General features: G+C 38.8%; 1 protein-coding gene across 1 annotated transcript in view; it reads right to left on the bottom strand.

Moving 5' to 3' along the window:
* The window catches only part of PARD3B (par-3 family cell polarity regulator beta), a 1,042,097-nt gene that overhangs the window by 308,542 nt on the left and 714,846 nt on the right, over positions 1 to 18,709 (bottom strand). Inside the window, 2 exon segments of the mRNA XM_036858752.1 lie at positions 18,084 to 18,202; positions 18,204 to 18,322. Coding sequence (XP_036714647.1) covers positions 18,084 to 18,202; positions 18,204 to 18,322 — 238 coding nt within the window.

The raw sequence follows: 18,709 nt of genomic DNA, 5'->3' as shown, positions 1-18,709 counted from the left end.
TGGCCTCCCCAATTTAAACATCCCAAATACCTAACGAACGTAATTAAAAAGACTGGCAGAACACACCATATTTCTCCAGATCCCAATTCCTGATGAGGCAAATTGTAAATTTCGTGGATGAATTTAACTTCACTATCTCTATCATATCTTTGTATGTTTTTGTTTTCAAAATGTGTTATCAAATATTCAGATATTGGTAAGAAAAGCCCTAAGGTGATCAAAGATTGCTTCCCTAGCTCTCCCTCCAGTCTTACCAATAAATCATTTGCAGCAAAATGGAAAGGATAAGAAGTCTGAGAAAAAGATAGTATTGGATTTCTAAGAACCCTTCTGCAGCACAATTTTAATAATAATCAGCAGGACATTTTCCTATTTACCATCTCATTCACACACATTGTGCTAAATTCAGTGGTCAATGAGGCCTCATCACTAGGATGAGATATTTGCACCTTTTTGCAGATGTCTTACTTTTGAAGTTTCATTAACTGTCAAAGAGATACATCTCACTCTTGGAAATTGTACTCATTTACCAGAAGTCAATGCTGAGTTAATTTAGGTTTTTAGATTAGATGGTGATAACATAGTACACAAAAATAAAAGAATAACACATACTGGGATTTTTTGACTTATAATCCTATTTGAAATCACCACCTTCCTTATTTTATAACTTCTAATTTCACTGATTTGAGGTTGAATTGAGGCCAGCTCTTTACTTTTCTGAAATACAGCATAAAAATGATACAGTGATGCAGTGCTAGTAGCTTCAAAGTAAATTTAGGGGTAAAAGGGTATCAGATTTGCAAACACTTACAATTATTCAGAAAAAAAGGAATGCAGGCCTGTCTCTGTACATATATCCATATGGAAAGAAAGAAAAAAAGAATGAGAAAGAAATACTTGCACTAATGTGGTAATATGTTAACATCTGAGGAATCTGGATGAAAGGTACATAAGAATTCTTTATATTATATTTTATAACTTTTCTGTAAGTCTAAAATTATTTCATAATAAAATTTTTTAAAAAATCTAAGTAAGTTCTAAGGTTAAAAGACATAAATGAGAAAACAGATCAAAGAATTTATAGACTTAGTATATAAGGATGCTCTTAGACACAATCACTATGGGCTCAATCTTGTAAATCAACAATCAATACTCAAACACTTACATTGTTTAAAGTCACTGATCTACTGGCAATGTGCAACAATATACATTACAAAAACCATCATCCCTAAAGGATAGTAATGTTTCAGCTACAGCTGTCATCAATTATTTAAGATTCAATTCCTAAGCAGGTTGGTAGGCTAGCAGGCAAGAGTTTTCAGAGAAGGAATGAAGAACTATAGAAAGAACCCCCAAATGATTTTAATCCTAGTAAGAGAACACTTTCTGAGCAACCTAGAACCCATGTGTATATACATAAGGGACTATTTTCACCAGATACAGCAAAATAATATGACTGCCCAAAGGAGGCAAATCACCCCCAGGCTATGTACATCAGTAAAAATAAAGGATCAGCTTATTGAAATATTGGCCCAGCTAGACTTTCTTCCATCAACAATCGGTTGAGACACATTTTTAAAGCAACAGCTTAAATGAATGGCTGTGTGTCTGTAATAATTTTGACTTAAAATGTCAACTGTATTTGAGATGCCATGTGCATTTAATCAATGTCTCTATATTGTAAAATAAATATACTTCAGTGTGACTGCTGTGCCAGCCCTAAATCACAATTCACAAAGACTAGAACATCTCTTCCTCTCTATTGACAGTTGCTAATGACAATACTGATTAAAATGGTATCCGCCTGCCATATTATTGCTAAACAGTCTATTAGAATTTCTACTGCATGCTATAATCTACCACTATTTCTCTTTATGTTGATACATCTCTTTTGGAATAAAACATGATAGATTTAAAGTTTAATACTGAAAATGCAAAACTTAAGAGCAGAGCTTATCAGTAGGTTTAACCTGTATTTCCAAATACAGAGAAGAGAGTTCCTTCTGTCAGAGATTCCAGTACTCAAAGGATTTGTTTCTCCCTTTCAGAATTAATACTTGAGTTTTTCAAAATGAAAACCTCGGATTAAAATAAACAACAACAACAAGAGAAAAAAATATCAATTGTCATTCAAAATCAAGTCAGCCTATTGAAGCATCTGCAAGTAGAAACTAATTGTTAGTTACTATTTTTAGAATAGATTTCTTAGAATCAAGAATTAACTCAGTAATCCACTGTTGAATGCATATAATGGGCAAGGCAGTGAGCAATAGCAAATTTGGTGTCAGATATGCCCAACACCATAGAGTTACTGGGGAAGGGGATCAGATAGAGTCCTACTAACCAGGATGGATAAAGGCTGGAGAAATCACACAAAGATACAGAGGATGCCTTAGAGAGGTCAGCAAACTAGTCTAGAAGTGGTCCATGCAGGCATATTCCATGAGCAGCACAGGCCATGGCAGTGAAGAAAACAAATGACAGGTGAATACTTGAAAGTCAGATAAGATTCAAGAATTTCAAAGAAAACTATTCTGAAACTAGACATATGCGGCTAGAGATGGAGCCAGGAATGAGTGTTCTGGGTGTGACCTGTCAGAAATAACCAAGTTCCACTACACCAGGACTCTAGTCTAGGATGACAGGGTTCAAAGCGGGGCCCACACGGGACCAAGGGTACTAGGCAATGCTACCAGGAAGACTCCAGAGTAAAAGCAATGAAGGCAGCACTTTGTTTAAGAGTCATGGTTACTCAGCTCCATAGTTTACTGAGTTCTGTGGTGGGGCTACCAGATGCCCGAAGTGAAGAGCAATTACACAAAGCTGACCAGGGTCAGGGGAGAGACTACTGATAATCTATTTCTGTGTTTCGTTCAGAAGACTAGGATCAGGAGGAACCTGAAAACTGGGTTACATTTTTGAGAAGACATGAGGGGAAGGCAAAGGGAGAAAAAAAATGAAGCAAAGGCAGAGGTACCTGGAAGAAAACAAAAATTCCTAAGACATGGATCTCATACTCAAAGTGATATAAAACCAGTGGAAAATACCAAGATGATCCAGACCAATTCAAATGCAAGTCTAGAGTAATCAGACTTTTCCACAAAGTGTGTCCTGAGCATGTTGAGATTGAGAAGATGTTGGGTGAGCTGGAGTTGGAAGGCTGACCAAAGGATTCAAACTGTCAGGGGAGGGAGCTGAATCTGCCCAAGGGAGGGAGAACGAACTACCTCGTCCCCACGTCTGCATTTGTTGCAGAGGTTCCTTGGCACCTTTGCTTACTTTTAACAATGCGAGAACAATCATCTGTATATATGTTGAATGCTTAGGTTTTTGGATTACTCTTGTGTTTTTGTGAGTTTCTTCCCCGTTTCCCTCTACTCAAGTCACAGTATGGGGAAAGAAGTTGCAATTGAAAGTAGTAAAACACAATTAAGGGGAGAAGGTAGAATAAATAGGAAAATATTCTGATAGCAAATTCCAATGAATTTGCCGAAGAGTCTTTACAAAAGTATGTCAGTAATCATATCACTGTTGATGTTAAATACCCTGGTAGATTGCGGATAACAAGGGCATGACAGAAACGTAGAGAAGGTGGCATGGGTAGTCTGGTGTAGTGTCTCGGTCAAAGGTCTAGAAAATTGGTCAAAGCCACCTCTTTCATTTTACAGTCCATCTTCATCATAAAAACTGTTCCTTCACATACTTTGAAAATTCCAGGAGGCAAGAGGAAGGCAGAACAAATCTATGCTATTGATTTTCTGCTATACATTGACTAGAGTTGAAATTTAAAGTGGAAAATTACAGTCCCTGGGGGAGAAGAAACCTATCAATGGGAGGAACTAATACCAAAAGCCCCAGAATTAGGGATTTTTACTGTTCACTGGTGATTTTGTCGGCAATCAGTCATAAACCGTTATTTCTGGTCCAGGTACCCTCCAGCTTTCTCTTGAGTTTTTGTATTTTTGTTTTTTTAAATTAATTAATTAATTTATATTTATTTTTTTTGGCTGTGTTGGGTCTTCGTTTCTGTGCGAGGGCTTTCTCCAGTTGCGGCAAGCGGGGGCCACTCTTCATCGCGGTGCGTGGGCCTCTCACTGTCACGGCCTCTCTTGTTGTGGAGCACAGGCTCCAGACGCCCAGGCTCAGTAATTGTGGCTCACGGGCCCAGCTGCTCCGCGGCATGTGGGATCTTCCCGGACCAGGGCTCAAACCCATGTCCCCTGCATTGGCAGGCTGATTCTCAACCACTGCGCCACCAGGGAAGCCCTTGAGTTTTGAATTACATAATATTTTAAAGAATTCTTTTGTGGGCATGTGGAGGTGCTACTTTTAGTCATTCTCTGCTGAGAGATTTCTACTTTGATTTCTGGAGCTATGTGGCTTTTTTTCAGCTGCTAAGAAAGCCTTAGGAGAATAGACAGCAGCTCAGGTATAGACAAGCACAAAAAACTAAGACAATAGAAGAGTTCATTCCAGTTTTTTTTTTTCTTAATAGCTTCCGCTCTTTTATATATTTCTTTAATTTGTAGTATAAATATTTTAAATTTGTAGTAGTAAAAATAAAATTACTTTTTATTTTTGTTTATTTTTCAAAGAATTTTATGACTATATAGTGGCATATAAACAAAAGATGGGGAGGGAAATTAGGGAATCATCAGATCTAATTGGGAATGCAGACTAGGGTAATCCACTGTCCCTATTTGCTTAAAACTGAGGAGATTCCCAGGGCATGGATTTTTCAGTGCTCAAACTGGGATGAGCTGGTCCCCGCAACATAGACCAAAGGACACACTGAATGTGAATATGTTTAAAGGCCAAATTTTTCATTTTGCCTCTAATTAGATTTTCTACTTCAGCAAGTTAAACGTTAATAGTCTTGGGCTAGTTCCTTCAATTCAGTGACAGTTCACCTGGCGAGACTGACTTGTCAGATACCAACCCTTATCTACGTCTACAGACACATCTATGCTCTAATCATTTTCAGTCAATGGCCAAGTAGTTGATAACCACAATGATAATTTATACACATACTGCAAGTGTATAAAATGTACGTATCTCTCAGGCAGATAAAAACTTCCATTCAAGAAGGCAGTTACACAGCTAAGTTTAAATATTGAGACATCTTACTTTCAATATTTTTACTAAGGACACTGCTAATGGTTTAACCACAGTTTTATGGGATTCAGGGATGCTCTGGTTATTTAAAAGGAGCTTAGCAAACTTTATGTCACTTTAATAAAGCCCTACCACACTTTAAGGCAAGGTTGCATGTAGCAAGAGAACACATCTGACTTGTTTACTGTGGTTATCTCCAAACTGAAAACAACACTTATTAGACAATCAATATTTGTTGTATGAATGAAAGATGTGTCAGGAAAAAAAGAAATCAAAGATTGGTTGCTTACTCTCAACATGCTTGTTGTATACTTAGCAGTGGCTTGGTCAATAGTACTGAATAAATTATTTCAAAAAAAAAAGATTAGGGATTGCTCCACTCAACCTAAAAAAGCAGTTTGGAAAGAGATAGGGAAAATCCATTTATTTAAAAAAGGCCTGGAGTTAGTTTTTTAGGGGTGGAGAGGTAGAGAGGGGCTGGAGGGTATACAGCTGAATTCCACCCATAATTACGGTCATAACCTTACAGTTTGGCTCTTAATCTTAAATCCTATTTTCATTGTTAATAATTTCATATTTATGGGTCATCTTAATTAGATAGTAAATTTAAGTAAAGGGTTCATGTTGTATATCTTTTTCTGGGGTTCCCCAGAGTAGCATTTAATAGATACTAAAGTAATGAACTGACTGGCTAATTTTTTTTTTTTTTTTTTTTTTTAGCACTTTTCTTTTTTATAGCTACTTTATTTATTATTTATTTTATTTTATTTTTGGTTGTGTTGGGTCTTCGGTTCATGCGAGGGCTTTCTCCAGTTGAGGCAAGTGGGGGCCACTCTTCATCGCGGTGCGGGGACCGCTCTTCATCGCGGTGCGCGGGCCTTTCACCATCGCGGCCCCTCCCGCTGCGGGGCACAGGCTCCAGACGCGCAGGCTCAGCAGTTGTGGCTCACGGGCCCAGCTGCTCCACGGCACGTGGGATCCTCCCAGACCAGGGCTCGAACCCGTGTCCCCTGCATTAGCAGGCAGACCCTCAACCACTGCGCCACCAGGGAAGCCCTGGCTAATTTTTTCATACCATTTTAGATGGAAATTCATCCTTCCTACTGTTAAAGTACTTCAGGGAGGTCAAATCTACCACCTATTCAGAAACCTCATTCCAGTGCTTAACAACCATCTTCTTTTCTATATCTAACCTCATTTTTTTCTGACAGTGATTTTGGCCCATTTTCTCTAGCCCTGTCCTCAGTGGAGATGGTGAACAGCTGGTTACTATTACCAGTTAACTCATCCTTCAACCTTTTCTTCAAGCAGAAATTTTAAAAAAAAATTAACTTCCAATGCAGTTCACCCTCTTTCTTATTTTTGCACCACTTCCACCTTGCACCACTTCCACTGTTTTCATGATCTTCAATACTATTATCTAGAATGACTAAAGGGCACAACACATTAATATCCAAATAAGTCTACTCCAAGTAGCACACCATATAAGCCAGTCAATCAGCAAAAGCTTATTAAAGGCCAACACAGTGAAAAGCATCATGAGGAAGTCCCTTTGCTTAAAGGAATTTACAATCCCACTGAGGACGAGACAGACATGTAAAACCCAAACTAAAAACCGAGTCAGCCTGTGGGGAGTACTAACTGAGGAGACATGAACTATAGAGTTTTGATGAGAGAGACATGCAGGTCAAAGAAGGGCTCATAAGGAGATGGGGCTTAAGGTGGGTTCGGAGCCTGGCAGGACTCAGAGAAGGAAAGGAGGTTATCCTAAGACAGGGTGCCACCTTAGCGCTTCACAAACTCGTTTTGGGTAATAGTAATCTGGCTGGAGTGGTGAGTTTGCAGAAAGGAACAGAAAAAACAACGATAGAAATATAAATTTGAATAAGAATATAGAGGACAGTAAATGCCAAATTAAATAATTTTATTTTTATAAGTTAGTAGTTCCCATATGGAGGTTCCTGGGATTGGATGCAACAGAAACATCAGAGGGTCCCAGGCCCTAGCCTAGACCTAATGAATCAGAATCTCATGATAAGGTCCATTGATCTATAACTTTAACAAGCTCTGTAGATAACGCTAGAGTACAGTTGGATTTTTGAGAACTACTAGGTAATTGGGAATCATCTCAGCTCCTAGAGCAGAACACTACTAATATTTTAAGGATGTGCTATGTATCAGGCATTTTTCATGTATCATCTAATGTACTATTAGGTAGATGCTATTATTATTATTCCAATTTCACAAAAGAGGAAACTGAAATACGGACTAGTTAAGTAGTTGCTGAAAAAATAACGGAGCTGGGATTTGAACCGAAATAGAATGACTCCAGAGGATCTGCTCTTTGCCACTGTGCTATATTGCATTTTAGGGCATGAGGTGTTCATTAAGTATCTGATAACTGAATGAATGAATGATTGGTAGCTCTGCCTGGGATGAACTGGAATGAAGCAAGGAAGAAAGCAGGCAAATCGGTTTTGCGTCTACTGAAGCAATCTAGTCATAGATAACAAAGACCATGATTAGAGTATGGCAGTGGAAATGGAAAAAAAAAAAGGCCAGATGGAAGAGACAACATTTTGCAAGTATCAACAGGATTGCTGGCTGATGGAAGAATGAGAATGGAAAGAGGGAGGCATCCTGGATGTCACAGGATTCCTGGCAGTGCCTCAAACAGAATCAGGGAAGTCAGGATGAGCTCATGACTTAGATGGGTGAATGATGAATTAGATTTTAGACAATGATGAAGCTGAGGTGAGGCCGGGCCACAGTGCAGAAATGACCGACAGCTAGCTGAAGAAACAAAACTGGACTGTCTCCAAACTCCTGGTGGATGTTATTTAGCATGGTTGAGATAATAGTTCTAGATGTGCAACCCAGTAATATTTGTATATTTTTATATCTTATACCTGTTTTTAATGGTTCTGGGAGGCCTCTTATTCTATGAGGAAAACAGGTACAGTTATTATGCCAAAGGTTCAAGCCTTTTACCTTAATTATTAACCATCTCATGTTACTAAGTTGCTGTTTTATACATTGACTTAAGACAGAAAAACCCAACGAATGGCGAAAATAAAGAACTATGGGTGTATGAAAGTATACACAGAATTATGGCTGGCGTCAGTGCGTTTTTAAATGCTAACACAATGGTAGCAATGGTCAGGAGGGGTCTTGGTACTGTTATCAGTTCAAAGCCCGTCTCCAGGAAGGCTGTTTCACTTCTCCACGTCTCGTTCTTTGCTATTTACCACATTCATCTCCCATGCATCTGGAAGATGGATGTTAGTGAATTACACTGAGGTTCTCAGATAAAAGGTGCAAAGTAAAGAACTAATTCCATTTTTCTTTCAAGCAAATTATTAAATCTATACATGTCATTATCTAATAGTATTAAGTAAACATCCTACAAGGACATGACATTGTGCTGGACATGGTACAAAGCAAATTAGGCAAATACAGTCTCGACTAGGAACTTACGAGTGTTTATATATATGAATAAAACTGTTATTAATGTGTTTTGTTATTTAATATGAGTATGCAAATGGGCCCATTAGGAAATCCTTTGCATTTTATTAATCCAGCATCTTAAATGATTATATTTCACCTTAGATGCTAATGAAGTTTCTTTATGAATGTGTAGCTTCCACTTTAGTGCTTGTGAAAGTTCTTTTTAGCATATCAATTTCTTTAAAAGTTAAGCCAATTTTTTTTTTTTCCACTGGACTTTTGTTCTCATCTGTTAACAAATCTAAACCTCATTATCCAAGAGAAGGAGTGAGGTAAACGGGTCTATTCTTCTTCAGTGCTCTTTCGTAATTCACATTAATGTTAATGGGAGCTATGCACGCATATTAAGAGGAGAAGAGAACCCTAATTAAACAAATAGCCTTTTGGTTGACATTCTATGTGATAATTTTTTATTGTGATAAGTATGAGAAAATCATCTTGCTTTGGACAGCCATGAACAGAACTACCGAGTAATCAAGTTTACATAGGGTAGGAGGGGAAGGCTATGAACAGCCATTAGATTTTAAAATGATTTTGAAAACAAGCTACCCATACATGTTTATACTAATTAACTCCATCAATGCCCCTCGTCCCTCCATTGAACACACACACCCCTCCAAAAAAATAAAGAATGATACAGAAACATTTGCAGACATGCTTGACAGCTGAAAAAAAAAAATTAAAGTCAGACGCCAAACAAACTCTGCATGCTGGGCACCATAGCAGCTCATTTGTCTGCACTCAGCCTATCAGAGGAGTAGCCCATCTGTCTCTGGGTCGTCTTTTAGTTAAGAAATAAATGCCGACCAAGCAATCCTAAATTTGTTTGATCCAAATTTAATCTATACTTTTTAGTTACCATACTTGCATCTCTCTCCATCATTTTATACCGCTTGTCCTATTCATAGAAGCTCCCTCTCCAATTCTTTGCATTCTGCTGTTCACAATCTATTCATATTATGATGCTAATTTTCCCCTCTGGTGCTTAGTTGCAAATGAACAAAAGCTAGGATGTTTAATACATAAATATATAAATATTATCAGCTCTCACACCACTGGGTTTAATGGAAGTCAATATCGGTATATTACACTCTCTACTTTGCATTTCTATTATGGGCTCAACACTGCTGGTCATAAAAAGTAGCATTCGGAGTCCAGCCCTGTGATAGTAATAATGAAAAAAAAAAAGGGTCATTGCTCTTCCCAACTCGAATGAAAAATTAAAATTGCTAGGGCACTTAGCTCAAAGGAAAACTGGCAAATTAACAAAACGAAGAAACGGAATATTCACGGCTCGTACTGTGGAAGAGAAAGTAAATAATTTAAGATGGACTCTGAGGTGAGAAAATTCAGTTACCAAAGAGGCAAAAGATGAGGCTAACTAAATTCCAGTGTGTTTGCATCTTCTGTTTCTTTTCCTCTGCAATCACAGACAGCCGTGCAGGAGGTCAGATGCCTGCACCAGGAAGTAGCCTTTGACATGCAAATTTATTTTTTTACCACAGTCATATATTTCTTTCAGACTCAATATCTGCAACCATTTTACCCTGATCTACAAGACACTGTGTTTTCAGTGTAGTTCTATATCCAGCGCGAAGCTGAATTACGAACTTTGACCCACTTTGACTTTCATTTTTCATCTGAAATTTCATGTTTCCAACTGGCCTCTAGTTCCTGAAACCAAGCACCTTAACGCTAGCCTGTGCTCGGCCTTTTGCCTTTGGGGAAATGACTGTTACAATTTCACTGGTCTGGTTACATTAGCTAGGTTACCCTTCATACCCATAAAATTGAACATTTTACAACCACTATCTAGAAAGAGGTAATGACAGGCATGGCTGCATTATACTTATTGTACACGAGACCTATAACAGCCCTTATGGGATCAAGGTAAAGGGCAGAAATGTACGACAGATATGTCATGCTCCCTGGAGATTTAAGTATTCAGTCTATCTAACCTAATTTAAAAATCAAGTCAAAATGTATCTTTATGGGTAATGTCTTATAAGACAACTTCCAAGGCAGTCCAATGAAATAACTCTGAGCCATGCATTAGGAATATCAAGTCCAAAACCCATCCATACATTCTGGCCTGAAATACTGGGGGAAGGAAAAACAAGAAAAAAGAAGAAAGCAAAACAAAAAAAACTGATTCTCCATCTGAGTCCATTTTCCATTTGTATTCAGCAATAGAAAGTTTTACTGAATTAATTCAATAGAAAGTTTTTCATCACCAAGTGATGAAATAACCTTTGAAAATAGTTCATGGTTACATTTAGAACGGGGTGACCGAAAGTTTATAAAATATAAATGATTGAATGATTTTAGTTTTAGCGTTACTTCTTAGAGCTTACTATGCAAAATTGTCCAGGCTAAAGACAGCATGGCCACCTGAAATACATAATAGCAATCAGAGGAAAAGTAAAAAAATCAAAGCAGAAATTTAGTGGGCTCCAAGTGAAAGGCAAGATCTGATGGTTGGCTGTCTGGGGTGGGGCCTTGAGGGAAGACAAGAAGGGAAGTCTACCAAGCCAAGCACCATACTAATAGCTTTGCTCACAAAACTTCACAACTCGGAGAGGATGCGTTATTATCCCCAATTTACTGATGAGTAGACTGAGACTCAAAGGGATGAATGAAGGCCACAGAGCTTGGAAGGGGCAGATTTTCAATTCAGTTAGGAATTAATTTGGTGGCAGTGATGTCTGTGCTGTTTGTGGTGGTGGTGGTGGATGAGGGTGTGTGTGTGTGTGTGTGTGTGTGTGTGTGTGTGTGTGTAGGAGTGTTCTTTTTAAAATAATTCACAGCAGATGTCATTATACAGAGTTGCCCTAGTTTCAATAAGATACATACAGGCAGATACCGCAGGTTCGGTTCCAGACTACGGCTGTGATAACGCAATAAAACAAGTCACACACATTTTATGGTTTCCCAGTGCGTATAAAAGTTATGTTTATGTTATACTGTGGTCTATTAAATGTGCAATAGCATTATGTCTAAAAAAACAATGTATGCACCTTAATTAAAAGATACTTTATTGCTAAAATATGCCAACCATCATCTGAGCCTTCAGCGAGTTACCTTTTTGCAACAGTCACATCAAAGAACACTGATCGCAGATCACCATAACAAATAAATAATAATGAAAAAGTCTGAACTACTGCATAAATTATGAAAATGTGACACAAAGACAAAGACATGAACTGAGTAAATGCTGTTGGAAAAATGGCACCAATAGACTTGCTCGAGGCAGTGTTGCCACAAAACTTCAATTTGTGAAAAATACAATATCTGCAAAGTAAAATAAAGTGGAGCACAGCAAAACGAGGCATGCTTGTAGTATATTTGAGCATAAAATGGATGAAACATAGATGCTTTACCGTTTGCAAAGTTTAGAAATTAAAGTTGTTGCCTCCGTGTTTTAAAAAATACCTTTGTCATTACGGTTCATGATTTAATTTTTTCAATGTAGAAACTGAACCAGTGTATTCCTGAGGTATACCTGCATTAGCTGAGTTAGGAAGAAATAAGAAAGAATATCCAACTGTTGGGCTGGGAGGACCAGAGTTAAATATAAGCAGCTGCAAATCAAGTTCACCATTCAGATTACAGACCGTGTGCCTTTAAAATGTTTACTTCAGGTATGAAGTATCATCACTTCAAAATGATACTTCAGGTAACATATATACTAAAACATACACAATTTGGGTTACCTCTTTGTTATAACTTTATGTGAAACTGGTTTAAAAATAATCTTCCCATATTCATATGCTGCAAAAATGAAAAAAAAAAAAAAAGCTGGAATAAGGTGATTTGGCATTAGTACCCCAGCGTGCTAAGTTCTGATAACGTATCTGCTGGAAATTCAGTGTAGCCTGTGTAGATGCACACTATATCAGGCTGGTAGCCAGTAACTGAGGGTGACATGACACCGTCCCTTCTGATTCTACCTTCTTCATAGCACCTACTAGAGCCTGAAATAATCTCATTTATTTTGAGCGAGTTGTTTATTCTCTCTCCCTCACTGGAATATAAATTCCATAAGAGCCATGGCCAGGAGGTCTTGTTCAGCACCATATAAATTGACTGTTGATTCCCTCGAGTTGTATCCTAGGCAAACATCACACCACTCCCTGGGAAATTCATTGTTATAGATAGTTTACATGTTTTGTTTTTGGTTTAAACTCACCACAAGAAATTCAAAAGTCTTTGATTTTTTTCTTCCTTTGTGAAGATAAAAGAAGTACCATTAGAGCAGAGGTTTACTGCTGTATGCCCAGTGCCTAGAACAGTGCTTGATGCAAAGTAGGCCTTCAATAAATGGTGTTAAATAAATGAAGAATAATTGTGAATGTGCTTGGGAAAGACGAGGTATTCAACAATATTACTAATCAAATGAATATGGGCAAACATACTAAAAACAGAAATGAAATTCCGATTGGCAGGCTTTACTCTTTGTTCTTTGTTAATCCATTAAAAAAGGAGTTTCCTGGGCAGAACAAGGGTATAGAGAAAGATACTTGATCGACATCAAGCCTTTCCATTTAGGGTCCAGAACAACTTGATAGGCCAGAGGTTTTCAAAGTGAGTGGTTTATAATATCAAGAGGAGACAATAACTGCTATGATGTAAAGGAATGGATTTTAAACACAAATCTGTGACAGAATTCAGCTTAAAGAATATAAGGATTGACAAGTTTATTAAATAATTGATAAATCAAGAACTGACTTTTGAATTTTCCACTCTAGACAGGGCAAGATTTTCTTAGCCAAAAGATATGTTTCTTCAGTGCTTAGAAAACATCTACTAGACCCCAGGAAGGCAGAGTAGGGCTGATAGCCATGGGGTTGTTTTTGGAGGGGTTTGAACTTAACCCTTTGGCTGCAAGAAGCCACCGGTGGTCTTTTCTACAGGGTAGTGTCATGAAGAATACAGGAAACACATAATGGAAAAATGTAAGCATCTTGATCCTCTAAAATTCTCTTTCAACAGCAGGTAAAACAGCATACAGGGAAACTACCAAAGTTGGTAGGTTCTTAAGCTGTGTATTTTTCAATATACAATAATTCAATAATTTCAATATACAGTAATTCACGGCCTGTGGAAGAGCCATAGTTGAATCTGCCAAGAGGTAATTCTGCAATCAACAAAACATATGCATACTGGAATCAGACAACAAATGTAAAGATAGGAATTAATGAGACCCCCCCCCATCATTTTTTCAAAACGATAGGAAGTAGGTTAAATTAACTGAGCTAAACTGTGTTACTGCATGTCATCAACACAAAAGCGGCCAGTGAATATCAGAAAAGCACACCACACTTAGCTTCCCACAAGCAAGAGCAAAGCCACATCCGACTCCTCGAGATCCTTTGAGCAATCAATCTTTTTTAAACAAGAAACTAAGTCAATAGCGTCTGAGCAACAGATGAGAGTTAAAGCAAAATCTGTTGGCTAATGGTAACAGCTATTGTGTTCTTTGCTGTTGAAAATGTGCATGTGGCAGCATCTCCAATACGCTCACAAACTCAGACGCAAAAGGCTATGGAGAACAGTTGCTATTTTTACACTGGAGATGAAATCAAACACCACCTTTCGGATCTTAATTTTGCTAAAATAGTACAAGGAAACAAAATCCAAATTGCTAGATGTCTCAAGGACCTAGGACCTGTGATTTCTACCAGAGAAAAACACAGCAAATACTGGATGACAACAGGAAGAGCCAGCTCTGTATCCTGGGCAGTGGAGAATGAACCTGCCAAATCCCATCAACTGAAATCAAACACAAAGTTCAGGCTTACTTTAGTAATATTCTAGAAAATGGGATATGTGAAGCTCTAATAGTTTTTATATTTACAGACTAGTCAAATCCTTATAGTTTTCTTCTTGAACACCTTAAAGAGGGTTTTTTTACCTTACAAATTCCTCTGATATTGTAGAAGTATTAATGATTATGATAATAGCTATATGGTTTTCTATTGATGATGCAAAATTTGCTACACACTTAGTGGCTTAGACAACAGAAATGGGCTGAAATTAGGGGTTGGCAGGCTGTGCTCCTTTCTGGAAGCGCTCCAGAAAGAATCCATTTCTCTGCTTTCCACCTTCTAGAAGCTGCCCACAGTCCTTGGCTTGCAGCCCCTGCAGTCACATACTGTATTTCTCTGTACCTTTCTTCCACAGTCACATCTTCCTCTTCCACTTTCAAGGCCCCTTGTTATTACCTTGGGCCCACAGGGGCAAATTCGGGATAATCACCTTATCTTAAGGTCATCTGAAGAGCAACCTTAATTCCACCTGCAACCTCAATTCTCCTTAGCCATTCAATATAACATCCTCACAGGTACTGCAGAGTGGGACATGAACATCTTTAGGGAGGCCATTATTCTACTTACTGCAATAATTTACGTTTATTGAATGTTCGTTACTGGCCAGGCACTGTTCTAAGCAAGTTACTTGTAATTAAGCAACTATAATTCTCACAATAATAGTAGATTCTATTGTTATTCCCATTTTTCAGATGACACAGAAAGAGATTAAATATTACAATAACTTGCCCAGTGTTACCTAGAGAGAAAGCAGAGAAACCAGGATTGGCATCAGAGTTACACATACAGAGTGTGCACTTTTAACCTCTGAACTCCATGACTGCAAAGGCGACTCTCATCTAAATATACTGCAGTTGCACGTTATCATTATTATCAAGGATGATTATCTAATAGCAGTCATAATAGTTACCCAGAATAAGGGCAAGTTTAAAATTTTAAATGGCAAATGGAAATACAGAGTCTAAAGAGACCACCAGGAAAAACACCGTTTTTTGAGAGATATGTCCACTGGTGTTGATGTTATTTGTGTCCCTAAATGTCACTTTGTAGTTTCAAGGTCATATGTATACACACACACACACACACACACACACAAACATGGGGAGAGAGAGAGAGAGAGAGAGAGAGAGAGAATATATATATATGAATAACAGATATGGAATAGAACTTTCCATTTCTGTCTAAAATTTCAGTGGAACATCCCAAACCGAGAACATGTGATGACAAATACCACCCAGCATTCTTAAGAAAGACATCTCCTAACGGTTTAATAAGAGGTGCTAAACTGGCCCATCAACTATCACCTCCCATCACTGACCTTCAGCCCATGGAACAGAAGGGTAGAGATTGAGAAATGGATTTTCTTTGCTGGGAAATTATAGGAGTAAAGGAAGTAATGGAAAGAGGTGCTTCCTCATCTCACTCCCAACAAAATAAGTGAGGGGGCAACGAGAAAACCCCTCAGAAAATTTGGAGGTAATAGTATAAAAGGAGACTGACATCCCATGTCGTACCTGTTTGCTTGGCGATCTGGAGATGCCAGGCTGGTTGGGGGATCTCTGTGGCAGGTGAGGAGAAATGGGAACAGTGGGACCAGGCTGCATGTCTATCATTTGGAGGTGCAAGAGTTCAGTAATTCTAGTGAGCCAAGCAGATGCTCTAGAAGGAAGCTGGACGAAAGTCACCTTACGCTGACATCATCAAAGAAGTCTACCCGCTGGGTAAGGAGGCTCCAGAGTTGTGCTCCCTGAGGTCAAAGGGTCTTAGGAAGTCAACGGAAAAATAAATCTCCTTTACCAGTGGTTGGTGCAGTAAGGAGCCCCCTGAAAAATCCACAAAAGTGGTCCACAAAGAGCCCCAACTGCCAGATTATACCAGATACACCAGTTACATCAAACTCCGTCTTTGTTTTAATAAAGTCCTTCCCTTCCCTTTGTCCCAGAGACGGAGAACCAGAAGAATGTGGAATCCTGCACACTGTAGGGCCCTCGCTAGGGCTGAGCCCTGAGGGGCAGGGAAGAAGAAAGTGCTGATTAACACCAGATGGTGCATGTTAGCCCCTGACAAAGAGGGTGTTTTAACATCCAGAAGTGACCACAAAGCCATCAGCCAGAAAACTGAGATGTCATCAAATCGTGGACATTCTGACAACACCACCAGGGTGTATTTGAAGGTAGCTAGCTGTAGGAGAAGAAAGAAAGTTGTTTTCTGATTGCACCCTGCTGAGCTATGCCTAGTCAATGGACTGACTGCCTGTGACATCTTGTCTCTCAGTCCCACTGAGTTAGACGGCAGTATACGAGCCTCATTTTGAAAGTGAGGAAAGCAAGGCTCAGGGAAGTTAAGTAACATGTGCGATGCCCAGCAGCTTGTGTATGAGAGTCATGGGTTCAGATCAAGGCCCTCTGACTCCAGATGCGATGACACCTCCACTGCACCTCACTGCCTCTGACGACTAATATGCCCACAGACCTGGCCATGGGCACACCTAGAATCATGGGGGGTGGGGTGGGAGTGGGGTTGTGGTTCATCTAACCTGTCTTCTCTAATTCAAAGGCGGTGTTCTAGAGGTCACAGTTGAGGACTCCCTCACCTCTTGCTTTCCCTATGTTGATGGAAGAAGTATTTTCTTTATCCACATAATGCTTTGCTACCAAGGGCTATAGGCATTGCCCATGCCTCTACCAAGTGTCGGCTTTTCTTTGACATACATTTATGACAGCTTCCTGTCATCACCATGAGCATCAAGAGCCAACCAAGAAGGCTCCTTCTGCCTCTGCAGAGAAGGATCAAGCACAGTCACCAGTTAAGATTTTTAGGCATCTACATATGATCCAGCAATCCCACTCCTGGGCGTATATCTGGACAAAACTATAATTCAAAAAGATACACGCATCCCAATGTTCATAGTAGCACTATTCACAATAGCCAAGACATGAAAACAACCTACATGTCCCTTGACAGATGAATGGATAAAGAAGATGTGGTACATATATATGATGGAATACTACTCAGTCATAAAAAGGAACGAAATAATGCCATTTGCAGCAACATGGATGCAACTAGAGATTATCATACTAAGTGAAGTAAGTCAGAAAGAGAAAGACAAATACCATATGATATCACTTATATGTGGAATCTAAAATATGACATAAATGAACTTATCTATGGAACAGAACCAGACTCACAGACATAGAGAACAGACTTGTGACTGCCAGTGGGGTGGGGGGAGAGTGGGGGAGGGATAGATTGGGAGTTTGGGATTAGTGGATGCAAACTATTATATATAAAATGTATAAATAACAAAGTCCTACTGTATAGCACAGTGAACTATATTCAATATCCTGTGATAAACCATAATGGAAAAGAATAGAAAAAAATGTATATATGTGTGTTTGTGTATATATATATATATATATATATAACTGAATCACTTTGCTGTACAGCAGAAATTAACACAACATTGTAAATCAACTATAATTTAAAAAAAGATTTTTAGGCATCTAGCTGAAGAGGAGGGAAAGCTTGCATTTTTTTTTTTTTGGAATGCACACAAATGAGTGATTTCATCAGCAGAAACAAAACAAAACAAAACAAAACCATCCCAACTTTGCCTTCAAAGCAGGTCCCTACCTCAGCATGGCACCAAATCCCTTCCTCTTTATTTTCCTTTCTGGATCTTCATTTCCCTCTTTCTGCTTTTTCTCCTTGACTTTCAATTTGCCCTTTTCCTTCTTCTTCTCCTTTTCTTTCGGTTTTTTTGACTTTCCTGGCTTTATTTTCTGCATTCTCTAGCTCAGAGTTCCCCTGAGGGGCAGATTCATAATTCAGAGCTCCTTGGCCAGAGTGAGAGCTCTTATCAGACAGACCATCTGTACAGAGAAAAAAATCAATACACATGGTCAGGGGCACTTACTGTTAGTATCTCAAGAAAAGTTAAAATGTAAAATACAGAATAATGAATAAAGGCACTCCGGAGTTCTACCCTGCCACGAGGCTACGCGTACCCTTTGAAGAGACAACTGCCTAAACCTGGTTACTTCAAGCAAGGTTTGCTGCTGGGAGTGGGCGACATTGGTTGCTTAGCCAGTAGTATAAAAGGTTTGATATGTGATGAAACACTGATCTCTCTGAAAGCAGCTTGTTAACCTTGATCAGCTCAGAACGCCGACATGCTGGGAAACAAACAGGGTGAGTTTATTTCCAGGAGAAGTTTTTGAGTTCAGCTATAACTGGACTGCTTCTACCCAATTAAAGCA

This window comes from Balaenoptera musculus, chromosome 7, assembly GCF_009873245.2.
Source record: "Balaenoptera musculus isolate JJ_BM4_2016_0621 chromosome 7, mBalMus1.pri.v3, whole genome shotgun sequence".
Taxonomy (NCBI): Eukaryota; Metazoa; Chordata; class Mammalia; order Artiodactyla; family Balaenopteridae; genus Balaenoptera; species Balaenoptera musculus.
This window is presented reverse-complemented; position numbering and strand designations above follow the sequence as displayed.